General features: G+C 51.2%; 1 protein-coding gene across 3 annotated transcripts in view; it reads right to left on the bottom strand.

Annotated features, from left to right (window-relative positions):
- Positions 1–11,163, bottom strand: part of SMC6 (structural maintenance of chromosomes 6) — a 50,802-nt gene extending 39,639 nt beyond the window's left edge. Inside the window, exons 1-3 of one of the 3 annotated variants that reach the window (XM_036748612.1) lie at positions 10,411–11,163; positions 1,571–1,694; positions 524–681 (exon numbers count right to left, since the gene is read on the bottom strand). In XM_036748612.1, coding sequence (XP_036604507.1) covers positions 524–676 — 153 coding nt within the window. In that variant the 5' untranslated portion in view covers positions 677–681; positions 1,571–1,694; positions 10,411–11,163. Of the gene's footprint in view, positions 1–523; positions 682–1,570; positions 1,695–8,592; positions 8,668–9,389; positions 9,711–10,410 lie in introns of those variants that run through there. The other 2 variants (XM_036748613.1, XM_036748614.1) reach the window with 2 other exon arrangements.
- Between the last annotated feature and the right edge of the window lie 4,191 nt (positions 11,164–15,354).

Genomic DNA, 15,354 nt, shown 5'->3' with positions numbered 1-15,354 from the left:
CACAACCACCTGGGAGGGAGATGCTGTTCGGATCTCCATTTTACAGCTGGGGAAGCCGAGGTAGAGGAGAATCTGAGCCTTGGTATTTCCAGTCTGGGACTCTGCCCACTGCCCCGCTGAGCTGCCAGAATCTACGATCCTGGGATTTTGTCTGTGCTTCGCTCTTTGGCAAGACAAGCACCGATCTATCTCAAGGAAATTTGCCAGGCCCTATCGGGCCTCTCTCTGGGGGCCCCCAGAACCTGTTGTTGGCCTAGATACTTCATCTGTTGGGGGTCCTTCGAAATGTGGTACCCACTTGACAGCACTTTCAGGGGCCTAAGGAGAACAGAGAAATCTCTTCTCTTCTCCTATAAGTCAGGACAAGAGACCTCCCCTCCCTAAGAATGGTCACCCTGTCCATCTGCTCACCTTCTGATCTAGGCTGTCAAGGTGGCCCCAGCCTGTGTCCACTGCACCCCAAGGACAGAGTTGCCTCCCAGGAAGCCCATGTCCCAGCACCCTACCGTCTCACATCACTTACTGACTGAGCAGCTGAATTCCCGGGGGACAGAGACAGGGAGAGCTCCTCCACCTCATCCTCCTCGCTGTCCTCTGCAGAACGCCTCGCCTGCTCATGCCTCTGTTTCTTCTGTGTCCCAGTGGGCACAAAATGATCTTCTTTCCTTTTAGCCATTGGGTCTAAAACATTGAGAAACACAGAGCAGATTAGAATCCACGGGAACAGCTAGTCATTCAGCATAAGCCCAGCCCTCCCACTTCAAGGCATCTCTTCCCCGCTTCTGTCTCAGATTGCAGCCTCAGAGGACCAGGACCCTCCAGCCCTGCTGACCAGGGCGGGCGCAGACACCACCAGGGAGTCCCACTCTTTCAGGAAATGTTTCCTTAACTGACCCCTCCAGCCCCACCTTGGTTCGAGCTCTGCTCTCTGAGGGGTGGGAGCCCAACAGGACAAAGCCCTCCTTCCCACAACAGTGCACCAGGATGCTGGAAGACCCTCCTTACAATTCCTCTGGGCTCAACAGCTCTTTGCTGTTTCCTAGCAACGAGCTAGTCTTATTTCCAGTTTCCTTGGCAACACAGCATCCTTTTCCCTTCAGGACATCAGCACTTCAGCCCTGGACTAGCACTCTCTTGCTTTTTACCTTTGCTCCCAATAGCCTGCCTGCCTCTCTCCCTCCACAACTGCCAGATACTCCTAAAGGCCCGACGTCACCACAGCATCCCCCTGCCCCAAAACTATGATGACTTCCTCTGTGGGGCCTTTGAAAGCCATTCACACTAGTGACAGAGTCAGCCTTAGCCAGCCTCAGCCCACCTGCTGGCAGCTCTCCTGGCCCCACCTCCCCTTCAGGAGACCCATTGTGATATCTCCCCTGGGGGGAGGAGGGCAACATCAAGCTGCCTCAGCCTCCCCAAGAGAATGTCAGTATCTTGAGGGCTTATGTCTTCCTGGCCAGTGACTGAAGGCTGGTCAAGTAAGTAGAAAATGAAGGGGAAGTACCTTTGAACCCCTTGGCCAGCAACAAATGGGGATTTGTGTTTTATTCATTCATTTTTTTTTTTTTACCAGTTATAAGCTAATCCTGAATCAGGCAAAGCTTCCAATCCCTCGTCTGTCTTCTTTCCCAGGGCAGATCCCAGCCCACGCTGAGGTCCTCTTCCTATTCCAGCCCAATTGAACAAGTCTGGACCTAGGGGATGCAGGAGAAAATTAGCTTATTTAAAATGAAAGACTTTGTGAAGCAAACACATGCTACAAGAAAGTACAATTTTAAGTGTGTTTTCCATGGCTATGGCTCTTCCACAGCTTGTGTTCTGTTAAGTGCTGGAAACTTGAGGTTCATTCACTAGGCTGTCCATCCCAGGGGAAGAAGGCCGGGATGAGCCCAGGGACAGGCACAGAGTGAGGTTTAAGCAATGTTCCATGCTGTATACAAGAAGGGTCAAACACGAACCATATGAAAACATAATTAGGACACGGTAATACTACAATGATCAACAGCAAATGACTTGGCTCTTCTCAGCAACACAACGACCCAGGATAATGCCAAAGGACTCATGACAGACAATGCTATCCACCCCTAGAGAAAGAACTAATGGAGTCTGAATGCAGATTGAAGCATACAATTTTCACTTTCTTTTGTGGCTCTTTAGTTTTTTCCTTTCACAACAGGACTAATACACAATTATGCTTTATGATTGCACATATAGAACCTATATCAAATTGCCTACTGTCTTAAGGAGGACGGGGGGAAAGAGGAAGAAAAATCTGGAACTCGAAATCTGATAAAAAAAATTGTCTTTACATGGAATTGGAAAAAATTAAATATTAAAAACATAGTTAGGAAATGCTTAACAAAATGCATAAAAAATACTATAAAACTTAAGTAGTTTCCTAGGCCAATACAATCTCTCTCTCCATCCTTATGTACGTTTTTGTGCCCCTCCCCCTTCTAGTTAAGTTTGACCCCACTGTCCTCTGCCACTAACTGACCGGCTAGATGGAGATGGGGCTGATGGAGGGTTTGTGGGTAATGTGGAACTGCAAAGATTCCCAGAAAGTCTCCTTTGTCCTGAATCTCTCCTCTCCTCCTCCACTCTATCTTTCTAACAGACAAGTACTTGAAATGGCACCCTTAGACAAAGACTGGTTAGGGCATTGTTATTTCCAAGTGTTTTTTTAAGACAGAAATAACTCTGAGAGGAACAAGAGTGTATTAAGTGAATCTGTGTGCCAGGCACCATGCTCAATTTTACAATGCAGTGTCCACAGAAGGTAATCAAAGAGAGAAGGAACCAGCAGTTGGCAATGGTGGGGCTGGGACTGAGAAGGGCAGAAGCCTGGGGCCAGGAAACAGCAAAATCCCTACTGTCCATCGGTTTATAAGATATGACAGCTGAGGCCCTAACCTGGAAGAAATGAAAAGTTCACAAAGACATCAGAGTGCACCAAACAATTTTTGCAGCTGTTGTCATTTTGTAGAAATTAAACTGGCTACAAAAAGCACCAGCCCAGCTCCAATTCTTGAGCTACACAAGGAAATGTCGCCAACAAAATTCTGAGAGACAAAGTTCTGAGCATAATTAATCAATTTATTAGTTAGGCTATCAGCAACCAATAAACTGAGATCACTGGTCTCTCAATAACCCAAGACTCAGAGTGAGGGCCCAGAGGGCCTTTTAAACCCAGGCGTCGCTTCCTTCAGATTGGCCTGGCAGCACATCATTTGGATCTCCCCTGGCAAACCAAGGAAACCCTGACTGGTAGATGGGTTGGCCTTCGGGAGCAGATGACCATGCCCCTCTCTGACATTTAAGGAATGCTAGGTGCTTCATGAGACCCAGCTGTCCCTACCAATCCTGGCTAGAAAAACAAAAACATCTCAAGGTTCCTCCAAGTTTTGGCCACTCCACTGGAGACTAAGTCACCCCTAACCTTGATTAGAAAGCAAGAACAGGAGACTGGTCCCTTGCGGATGGATGGCCTAGCCCAAATTGGTTCTCTTTGTCTACGGGAGAAACAGAAGAGAGGGTCCCACTTGGGAGAGTCCAAGCCCAAGCTGGTTAAGGAGCAAAGGCCTTGGGGCTGAGAACGGCCACATTACTCAATCATGCCAAGCCTTCAGAATGAGGAAAAGGATGGATCACAGAGTAATACTGGTTATTAAATAATACAGCACAATGTTAATTTTCCTCCTTCCCTCCTTGATTCACTGAGACTCAATGAATCTCAATGAATCTCTAGCTGATGCTCCAATGATAAAACGGCATCCAATACATCTGCCTCTCAGGGCTGACTCTCCAGGATACAGGACCTAAAGGTACTAAACGCTTCATTAACAGTTTTTAACCATGAGACTTAAGTGTATTAACATGATGGGAACAGCGTGGAGGGAAGAGGAAGACTGACCGACGCACTGACAGGAACCGCTGGAGGCAGTCCCCTTAGGTAAGAAGCCTTACAGAAACAGCAGTGCGTGGGAAAGGAGGGACAGAGAAGGCGGCTGTTCAGCCTCTTTCTCAGTAACTCACTTCCATCGCCATGTAATCAGTTCCTCACATCCTCCAGCCCAAATGTCTCAAGCATCTGGCTGGTCTCTGGAAACCTCTCCTCTTGGGCCAGCCGGAGCGGGCCTGTTCTCCTAGCAGATCTGCTTCTCTGGGCCAGGGCAGCTATAGAGATGTCTGGAGGTTTCTGTTAAAATCTCTCCCAAAGTCTCCATACAATTTAAGTCATTCATTTTGCTATGCTGATAACTGGTTCATATGGTGACTCCAAGCTCAAACCTTATGGCTCTTATCCTATTAACAACTGTAATTAGGAACCCTTAAATCAGAGGATGTGTGCTTTCCCCACACCCCTTGGCTGCTCTTTTCTTTATCTAAATGAGGTATTAGATTTAGATCCTAACGACAGGCTGAAAGGATAAGCTAAAAGAATCTATGAGGATCTGACTTGCAGAGTGAACTCTTCTGGTTAAAGATTTGGTATTTACCAAGGTGGATATGTAAGCCAACGTTAAGCATGCTTTATAACTCAGTATTAACTCCACTATCGTTTAACTTCTTTAAGGTGGCGTTCATTTATTTCATTCTTCACCTCAGATTTGAGCCCTGCAAAGGGAAAGATCTTCAATTTTATTACCTATGATTGGCCTATGATGTAAGTTAGCAAATTATTACATTAATATGTTTAGGAAATTCAAACAACAGAGGAATTAGGACCTACCTAGCCCTCTTAGCCTGATCTGTGTAGAGAATGAACAACGCAACGGCAAACATAAAGTCACCCAGTTTTCAAACTTGCTATGAAAACATGTTCCAGGCCTTTGTAGTCTATTGGAATCATTTCTATCTGACAGGTTCATAAGCACATGATCTCATTGTTCTCTCAAGAACAGTTCAGTCCAGTTATTTACTCTACTTATTCACTCCAGCTGTGCACTCCTCCCTTCGGAGCATGAGGTACTGCTAGCATCTATGAGCACACAGGTAACAACACGCTTTGAGTCACTGACCTCCAGGCCTAAGCTGAACGGCCACAAAAAAGAATTTACCTCTGAGATACTTATTTTACTCCAATTGTAACAAAAGACCAGGGGAGGGGGTGTACAGATAGAGTAAACAATTCCAAATTGCATGAGTTGTCCATTGTTAAACATTTTCAATTGCTGATAATCTTCAAATGGATTAGATGTTTTGCCCACATAGACAACTGCTCTCAAATCTGCTCTAAAGACGGACACATATTTTATAGTAATGCTTGTGTAATTCCCTCGCATTTTAGAGCATGTTCTTTATACAAGTTTATTTTAAGGACCTAATCTTACACATGGACACAAAGAGAAATTGATATTATTTAATTATATTAGTAACTAATTATTAATTTGTGATCCATCATTTTCTTTTAAGGCCCAACACTTGTTAAGGTCCTCAGTCTCTGAAGGGCATGGTTGACTGATGAGTTCACTTCTAGCTCTCAAGGCACAAGTTTGGAGCCCACCTTACTAGGAAACCTAATTTCTGGTCAGACTATAAACAGGGCAAGCCTTTGCCTGAGGGAAGAACCCCCTGGCCTTTATTCCCTCCATTAGAGTTTAGGGTGATGCAACTCATGAAGGAGAAAACCAGCCAGAGACATCCAGATGAAAACGGCCTCCCCTGCTCTGATACCTTGAGGCTGGTAGTCTCAGGATTAAGGCACACTCTCAGCAAGAGGAGCTGAAGATAGCCATCTGACCCAGTTCTCCCTTCAACCCTGACTCTTATCCGACTGGTTCAAGCCAGTTTTCCTAACATCCAGGGTTTGCGGTTTTGAGAAAACCACTAGCCCTTCTGATTGGCTGGGTCCATATTCCTCAGTTAATTTTTATTCCCTTCTTTGTTGGAGCTGACACTTCGTTAATTATTCTGTGGAAACTTAATTTTCCCCAACTTTTACTAATCTCTCACACCCAGAAACTCTCTATCTGGGGTTTTCATTCCTCACAACATAGAACTACCACCTGGCAGAGGACAAGCCCAAGTCCTGGTCTCCTTAGCTGTTCAGAATAAGAAAAGGGCAGTAACTTCAGGCTAAAAAACTGAACTCTTACATACTTGCATCTTATTATGGTAACTTCGCTGCATTTCAGCCTTAGTCTATGAGATAAAGATTTACTATTTATTGCGTTCATATGTTCTGACCACCTGCCACAATTGCATAGATATCGCAAGAGAAAAAAATACCCCCCAACTTGGTGTCAGTTCCAGCAAGAGTCACAGAGGCAGCCAAATTGTATTGACATAATGTCATAGCAGGATCAGAAGTTTAGCCCAGTGGGAAAACTTTCTGTAAAAGAGGAAATATCACGCCAGGGAAACTGAGTCAAGAGCCTCAGCCCAAGCCAGAAGTTCTTCTCCTCACTTTTACTTGAGCCAGAAATCCTTTTGTGGAAGTTCCCAGATGCCACTCCCACAATGGCATTTCCAATGATCACAGCTAGATTTCGATTCTGACTAATTTTATCAATTACAGCCCCAGGATATCTGACTTTAAACAGCAAGTTTCAATAATCATAGCTTAGGGCTGGATATAGTTTTTTACTATTTTCATGTTGCTGCAATAAATCAGCTTGAAATGAAAATGTATCAGGCCTCCCAAAAATCACAGCATTGTTTTCCTTTGCACAATGCACTTTTCTTCCAGTTTAAACTTAGCCTAGACTAAAAGCAATCAATAAAACAACTGTAATCTGTAAATCCACATAGACAACCAATACATGTTGGTTAGTCAAACACAATCTCTCAGAAGCAGTCAGACTGGCAGTAGCAGACAAACAGACAAGTATTGTACATTTGATGGGGCGATGGGACCCTAAAAGGAAAAGACCATGTCTTTGAAAACAACCCAGTCCCTGAATTTTCCCATACATTTTAGCAGCCCACCGTCTCTCTGGGCCCTCCCAGCCCACCTAGATACTAGATAGTCCTTTCCTAGTAGCTCTTGACCCATCCCAGACTACTTTATACCTTTCACTACTGCACCCGGCCTACCTCAGGCTGTTTACCACCCCCTAATCCATCCAGATCTTTTCACTATCCTCTTTTTCCGTATATTCAGTATCAGTCTCGCCCTCATCAAGCTGCAGATTCCCTAAGAATCTCTCCTGGTCCTTTTGGTGTTACAAAAAACCACCCTTTGACTGGAAGATGGTTTGAGTGAGTGAATTCATCCCAGACAGAAGCCACCCTGTAGCCAGATATTTCGGGGTTCCCAGAAACCCCGAACCGCATCATAATAACAAAAGAAAATCTCTAAGACTGGGATCTATTAAGACTGAGTTGATTAAAGATGTAACTTCAGTACAGACCATTCTAGACACAACTTTATAATTCACAACAAAATGCCCAATCACGTAGGTTTTAACATTATGACGCTCGTCTCTTAATAACTTGATTAATAATTTCAAAATACCTAAATAAAAAACTTAAAATCTCTAATGATGTATTACTGCTCCCTTAACCACATTTCATATACAATGGTTTCCCAGAATTTACAATATAAGAAAATTTAGAAACACATAATAACACTCACAATAGTATAAACTTAGAGCAAAACTTTAAGTACTAATCACATAATATTAATTTAGCCAAAAGTATTTCCAAATTATCTTACAGGGTCTCATGTCACATGGCCTCAGGAAAGGCATTTCATCAAAAAACCAACACACATACACACACATACACACGTGCTCGCAGCCTTTGCCTCCGGCCTCTGGGGCCACGGAGGAGGCACCGACCCTTCTGTGTGTGTGTGTGTGTGTGTGTGTATGGCTTTTCTGGTTTGAAGTCCCACTTGTAGGTCAGTTCAAATATGCCAGGCTAAACATGATTAGCCATTATTGTTAAAATACCTTATTCTACCTGCAGAGCTTGGAATATCTTAAAATTCTGCATCACACAGAGGTGGACTTCTTAAAGAATTTCTGCTAGGTTAAGTTCACAGCAAAAACCATTATTCTTACTGATGGGGATCTGGACCCCAGAAAGGAAAGGTCCCAGACTTTTCACGTGTGGCCAAGGTCCCTAGAGTTCACCTGGGGCACCTGGCCCTTCTCAGGTAATCCTTTCACGGTGGCCCTCCTGGTCCGCCCCAGGCCCTACCACAGAGGATCACTCCTTAATTCCATCTAGACCCCTCCCAGATCCCAGACTACTTGGCCACTCTTAGATCCCACCCACATCTTCCCACAGTCTTCCGTATAAAAGGTCCATCTTGCCTCTCCACTAAAGTGCTCAGATTCCTTAAGAGTGTGGCCCCCTTGTCAATACAAGTATCAGACATACTCAAAATCTGGCCAATAACACGGATTCTTAAAGTCTCGCTTACCCCAACCTGCGTTTTAAAAAACCCTGTCTCTGACTGAAAGAAGGCTTGGGTGGAATCTATTCGAGGCAGGACCCGCGCCGTTTGCCTTTGAATTGCGGGGTTCCAGGCGCCCCGGGACTTCCACAATTACCTGTTGCGTTTCCAAATGCACAGCTTAAAACAAAAGTACCACGCGATTTATACCCCATTATAAGAATCCCGATTAAAAAAGGATTTACCATCTTAATATTTAGAATACAACAAATCATTAAATCATCGTCAGGATAAATCGAGTGACACCTCCCCACCACTCCATCTCCAGGCCAAACAGGAGGCCGCTTTCACTTGTCCCAGTGCTTCAAGGGAGGCCGAATCGCTCCACCCACCCAAAGGGCCTCGGGCCAACCATCGGGCTCATCGCAGGCCCACTTAGCCCAGGACGTACAGGACAGCTCGTTCCCAGGCGCTCTCTCACACTGATAACAGGGGAGCGCACGTGGACGTCCTGTGCCCGACACAGCAGATCCGCGTGACTGCCCGGCCCCCAACCTGCTCTCTAGTCCTCAGCGCTGCATCAATTCTTGTCCCCCATCCTCCCCCACCCCCGGGAGCCTCACGCTGCCATCTCTCCATCTCCAGCCCCTTAGGTGACCCGCAGCGCGTGGGAGGCAGGAAGGCTCCCTAGGGGGACTCTGGGCAAGTCACTGCCCCCTCTCTGCCTCAGTTTCCTCTTCTGTCAAACGAGCTGGAGAAGAAATGGCAAACCCTCCAGCGTCTCTGCCCGGAAACCCCCAGCGGGGGTCAGGCCCGCCAGACAGCGGCCAGGAGGGCTCCCGAGCCTGGGGCTCCGGGAGGGGGTGGGAAGCCCCGCGCCCATCTCTCTCTTTTGTTTGGAGGGGGGACCTGCCCAAGGTCACACAGCTAGTAAGTGTGTCAAGCATCTGAGGGCAGAGTTGAACTCAGGTCCTCCGGCCTCTACTCCCTGCGCCACCTCGGTGCCCTCGCCGCGGGCCCATCTCTCCATCCCAGCCCTCACCATCGGAGGCCGGCCGGGAGGGCGCCCCGCCGTCTCGTCTCAACAGCCCGCACCCCAAGGGAGGATCAGCACCGGCCGCGGGCCCCGCTCTCCTCCCGCGGGGCTGGGCCACCCCAGACTCCGGCCACACCCCCCCCCTTTGGGGGCCACGGCTCCGTCTGGGCCCGGGGGCTGGGAGCTCCGCTTCTCCTCCCCCCGCCGCGCCAACTGCCCGCCAACTGTCGGGACCAAATTCTGAGTCGAAGCCCGAGCACCGCGGCCCGCTCGTGGGGCTCCGGCCGGCCCAGGACCCCGAGCCCGGGCGCTGCTTCCTTTCAGTGTGCGGAGGAACGCGGGCTCCCGGGCCTTGGGGGAGGAGGGGGCGGGGCCCGGCGCCTGGCCCGCGATAACGCCACTGCCCCCCGGACGGCTCAGGCACAGCCCTCCCGGGGCATCCGCAAGCCCCAGGGACGCCGGCCAGTCCTGCCCCAGGGCGCTGAGTTCAAATCCCGCCTCTCTTTGACTAGCCGCGGAACCTAACCCAGTCTGCTTCAGTCTCCTCACCCGCCAAACGAGCCCAAAGGGGCGGCGGGACACGAGTAAACAAACAGCCTCCAAAACCCCTCCTCCACTGCGCCTCAAACAGAACCTCGCCAGGCGCTCCGAGGCTCCCCCCAGGACTCCCCTCTCCCACCTCTCCTCTCCCCCCCTCCCCCGGGAACTCAATCCCGACGCGCACTGCCAGCAGCCCAGCGGGGGCCCTGCTGCCCCTACCCCCTCCCATCTCCAGCAGGTGCTATGTGCTCGCAGACCCCGCCCCCCCGCCCCCCCCCGCAGCCTTTGCCTCCGGCCTCGGGTCCCAGAGGAGGCACCGACCCTTCTGCCTACCCCGGGTGTGCGGGGCTCTGTCCTCTCCTACTTCCGCCCCTTTGCCCCGGCCGTACCCCCCCCCCCGGGGGCGGCCCCCGTCTCCTTCTCTACCTGTGTGTACACCGCCCATTTCTCCAGCCAACTTGAACTTGACCCTGGGGCCTCCTCTTACCTGGCGTGGGCCCCAGGAGCCGCGGCGCGGAGGTTGGCGGCGGGGCTGAGCAGCGGGAGGGCTCGGGCCCCCCAAGCCCTGCAGGCTCCCTGGCCTTCACGCCCACGAGAGCCTGCGGCTCCGGTTTCCCACGGAGCCAGGGATAAAACTACCCGCAGGGAAGAAAAAAATGCCGCTGGGAGCTCCCGCGGAAGGGGAGGGGCCGCGGCTGGCGCTCGCTCTGCGCCGGCGCAGCTGCCGCTCCGCCGCGCCCCGCCCCCGCTCGGGCCTCTGCTGGGGAGCAGCCTTTGCGGGGTAGCGGCGATTCCCGCGGATGCTCAAGCGAAACCAGACGGAGACAGCACTGCGCCTGCGCCCCACGGGGAGAGCATTGGAAGGCGGGACGGGGGCTTCGGGCGCTGGAGCCCCGAGGCGAGGGGCGGGGCAAGGGAGAGCGACTCTTCCGATTGGCCGAGGGGACCGTCCGTCCGCGCGGGGGTGGAGCCGAGCGCCAGCGCCAATTTGGAACTGGGAAGTCTGCGCTGGCCTTGTTCTCGGAGGCCTCTGCGCTCGCGTCCACCTGCGCCGCGGTGGTAAGTGAGGTCCGGGTCTGAAAAGGGGAAGAGAGCCCCAGGGCAGAGGCAGCGTGACTGGCATGCCGAGACCGGGCCTAGGACAGCGCTCGTATACTGCCTCTGGACGGCGGGGGTGGGGGGGGTGGGGGCTCTAAGCTGGGGAAAACGCCGTGGGCTGAAGCCCCGCCCCGGCAGGGCCACGTGACCGAATGAGCCCAGGTACACGTGACCCGACTCTGCACGTGACTGCTGCGCTCTAGGCCTTGGTGCCTCCTACCCCGAGAAACCTGGTTCTGGGGGTTCCGCCCCCCCACTCTGGTACAGACCCAGGTTTTAGCGCCTGCCCCCGCCCAGATACCCCCGTGTTCTAGATCCTGGAGGCCCTCCCAGCAAAAACACCTTCATAGTCTAAGTTCTGCCCTTGCCCTGCGCCCAGGTTCTGAGTGTTCTACGTTCTGGGGCCCTCCCTGTGAAGATGCACTCTCGTGTTCTAGGTTCTGCCCCAGCCTGTTACAGCCCCCGTGTTTGAACTTCCGGGCCCCACCTGATGCAGGCAACCAGTGTTCTAGGTCCTGGGGACCTTCCCAGTACAGACAGTTTTATGTTTCGGGTTCCAGAGCATGTCTGCACAGCACATCCCAGTGTTCTAAGAGCCCTCCCAGAGCAAACACCTCAATGTCTTTGTCCCAGCCTGAACACCCCCATGTTCTAGGTGCTGGGGGCCCTCCCAGAACCAGTACACCCCAATGATTTAGGTTCTAGGACCCTTCTAGTGCCAGCACAACCCAGTGTTCTAAGTGCCTTCCCAGGGCTGGCACACCTCAATGTTCTTCATTCTAGCCCCAGTACCCCAGTGTTCTAGGTTCTATGGGCTCTCCTAGCACCAACACATCCCATTGTTCTCTGTCCCAGCAGCAGTATCTCAGTGTCCTAATTTCTAGGGGCCCTCCTAATGCTGACCCACCACAGTGTTCTCAGTTCTAGCATGGAAACCTCAGTGCTCCAGGTTTGGGGGCCCCCTAGTGCTGGCACAACCTGGTGTTCTAGGTCCTGGCCAGCCCAGCACCTCAGTGTTCTAGGTCAGCTCTGATACTCCAGTGTTTTAGGTTTGGTGTGCCCTCCTAGTGCCAACATACCACAGTGTTCTCAGTTCTAGCACCAACATTTCAGTGCTCTGGGTTTTGGGGTGCTGGCACAATCCGGTGTTCTAGGACCTGGCCAGCCTAGTACCCCACTGTTCTAGGTCACAGCTCTGATACCCCAGTATTCTAGGATCTCATTCTCAAGCCTCTGCCAGTCCCACCACCCCAGGATGGGGATACTGCCTGACACCTGGAATGGAGTGCTGACTCAGTTTACCTGCTTCTCTCTGTCCCACCCTCGGCATTCAGCCCCACCCAACCCATGTCTGTTTAGGGCCGCCTGAGGTTCGCAAATCTCTTTCCTCCTAACTCCCTGGGAGCTGGGAGGACTTGAGTTCAAATCCAGCCTCAGGCACTTACTAGCTGCGTCCTCATCTGTACGATAGGTTCCCTGTGGTGCCTGGCTCTAGTAGGCGTTTTTTCTTATCATTATATTATCTCCACTTTACAGATTGCTCTGGAAAGGAGCCTTCTTGTCCAGACTTTCATGGCTGGTTTGTTGGAATCAGAACCCAGACCCTTTGACTCGTGGCCCCCGTGTCTTTCTGTCCCTCTTTCCTGCATCTGCCCCTCCCCCGAGGGCGAGCCTCCTCCTGTCCTGGGGAGAAGGAGCAGTGCCTCTGACCTCCAGGCCTCAGAGCTTGTCCTCACTGGCCCCACCACCCAAATTCTGCACCGGCCCTGCCTCCATCCCCAGCCTCCCTCCCCTCCCAGGGCCTCCCCCCACAACAGTGGCCAGAAGCCCCCAGGGGCCTGGTACAGGCTCCCTGCATGCAGTAGGCACTAATTATTGCAGCAAAACACAAAAGATCAAAATAAGCCCATGGGAGATAGCTTTAGTCAATGAAGGCCAGACCCCTGAGCCTCCTCTTCTGAGGGTGAAATAGAATTGGAGAAGGTCCTTGAGCCTTTTCTCTGGCTCATCATAGCCTACAAGCCCTCTGAGCCCCTTATGCTGCGAAGAAGGCCGTGCTCAGGAGTTGGCAGGGTTCTGCGCTTTTCGCACCTCGTTCTGTTTTCTAATAAATCAGTAAAGCTGCTTAGCTTTTTGGGAAGGATGGGCTGATTTATAGGAGCCATATGGTGACATCAAAGGGTACCGTTCTTTTTTCTAACTCCAAGTGGGTATTTCCACACCTTTGCTCAAAGCTAGAAATTCAAATTCAAATAATGTTAATTTTTTTTCCCACTAGAATATCCTGCTTCAAATGAGGTCTGTGGGATTTTGTTTTGTTTTGTTGGAGGAGTTGGGTGAGGGGGAGGCTTGGCCTTGGCTTTTTGGTTCAGTTTTTGTTCAGAAAGTCGATAGCAATAGATACAGAAATCACTGAATGTTGCAGCTGAGACCGATGATGGGCAGGGCCAATCATAGACTCGATACAGCATTATCTAGGTCGGTGCTGTCTGATACAGCGTTATCTAGCTCGGTGCTCTCTGGCGCTGTCCCTCTTCCAAACTGCCCTTGTGGGGCTGCTATAGGTCCGGTGGGATGGATGGGCACGCTGGGCTAGGACAGGGAGAGAACTGAGGCCCAGGTAGCCCATGTGGGCAGCAGCTAGCAGACTAGCAAAGGAAGGGGCAGCTCAGTTCAGATCGTTATGTGGTGGTACTCTGACTCTAGTTCCACAATAAAAGACAATGTATTTAAGTGAAAAATACAGTGTTTTAGTTAAATTAAAGGTGAGTGGCCTTGTAGCAAGGGGGCTCCTGTTCACAGACCCTTCCCTCAGATTCAGGGGGTGTCAGGCCTCCTTGGGAGGGTTTCCATCATTTCGTGTGTTGCCTAGTTCAGGGCCATCAGTCACCAGCATGACCTTGCATGAGTCACTTACCCAGGGAGGGAAGGCTCAGATTAGGAGAGGTCCCTCATCATGGATTCTGTAAGCTGAACCGTGTGTGCCATGAGCTTCATCCTCAGCCTCTCCATCCCATCCTCCAGCAGCATCCTCATGAGTGAATTCCATCGTGTGTGTGTGTGTGTGTGGCCAGTTCTGGAACAGACTGACTCCTCAGCTCCTCATGCCCCACAGGCCCCCCACCCCAGCACTTCACGTTCCACCCTCTCTCCCTTCTCTGACATGAAACCTCCCTCTTACTTTGAAGCTCTGGTGACTTCAGATTTAATGCAGAAGCAATCTGAGGATGTCCCTTTACAAAATGATCGCTTCATGTGATCTGTTCGTAACACATTGCCACGTAGTGACTGGCGAGTCAGTAGGAAGGGACGGTGGTATCCCCCTGTTAGGACTAATGTCCATACCAAGTGTAAGAAGACCTTCCTCCCCAGAAAGGTGGACCACGCAGGACACTGTGACCCATAAGGCCTCCGAGCCTCTTGGAGACTGGCCTGAGAAAAGTGCCCACACCGGGAGGTTTTCAGAGCAGGACGTGAGAGATGATCATGTCCATCTCACTCACTACAGATGAGAAGACCTAGGCCTGGGGATATTCAGGGTCCTTGCTGAAGGACTGACTTGTAACCTTTAAAGCCTGACGTGACTGTGTGAGGTGGCATTTGGTGAATCATCCCACAGTCAGGGGTACGAGACTCCAGTCTATCGGATGCTTCCCACTGGAGCTCCCTCAGTGACCTGTGATCTCAGCAGGTGAGGGACCCAGAAACGAGGCCCACTTGGCTCACGCAGTGAGGCTAGGGAAAAGAGGGGAAAGGGCCAGCTTCACCTTGCCTCAGTTTACCCAGATGCTTAGGTGCCGGCCTCCGCGGAAGCTCTCAGACTTCCAGTTCCCAAGTCTGGGTCAGTGGAGTTCAGGCCCTCCCAGGGCCTTCCAAGGTTGAAAACCCAGGGAGGGGCTTGAATTTCTTTTGTCCAGTGACCTACCTTTAGCCTAATTTGGAGGGCCACCGGACTAGGAGAACAGCTGATTTATAGGGGATTGAGATTTGGGTGGGTGAAGGTGAAATCTGGTATACTCGGCAGTGGGCGAGGTGCAAAGTTTAGACAAGACCTAGCCACCCAGCGGGAAGGAGGTGCTGCCTGGGGGGCTGTTCCCCCCGGAGGCCAGCAGATGGCGCTCGTCCTTCATCCCTGTGGGCTGTATCGGGGATGTTCCTGAAATTCACCATAGGCTGCAGCATCCTCTGGGAGTCCTGGACCTCAGTGCTGGGACCGTAGCTGTCGCTTAAAGGAGCCTGTGTCTGAGGCTCGGCCCAGAGCAGACGCAGCGAGATGGGAGAGGGGGCAGAGAGCCGGCCAGCCAGGCGCAGCTTCCATCATAGCCACCGCTGG

The sequence above is a fragment of the Trichosurus vulpecula genome, chromosome 3, assembly GCF_011100635.1.
Source record: "Trichosurus vulpecula isolate mTriVul1 chromosome 3, mTriVul1.pri, whole genome shotgun sequence".
Lineage (NCBI taxonomy): Eukaryota > Metazoa > Chordata > Mammalia > Diprotodontia > Phalangeridae > Trichosurus > Trichosurus vulpecula.
The sequence above is the reverse complement of the archived record's forward strand: the minus strand, read 5'-3'. Positions and strand labels throughout refer to the sequence as shown.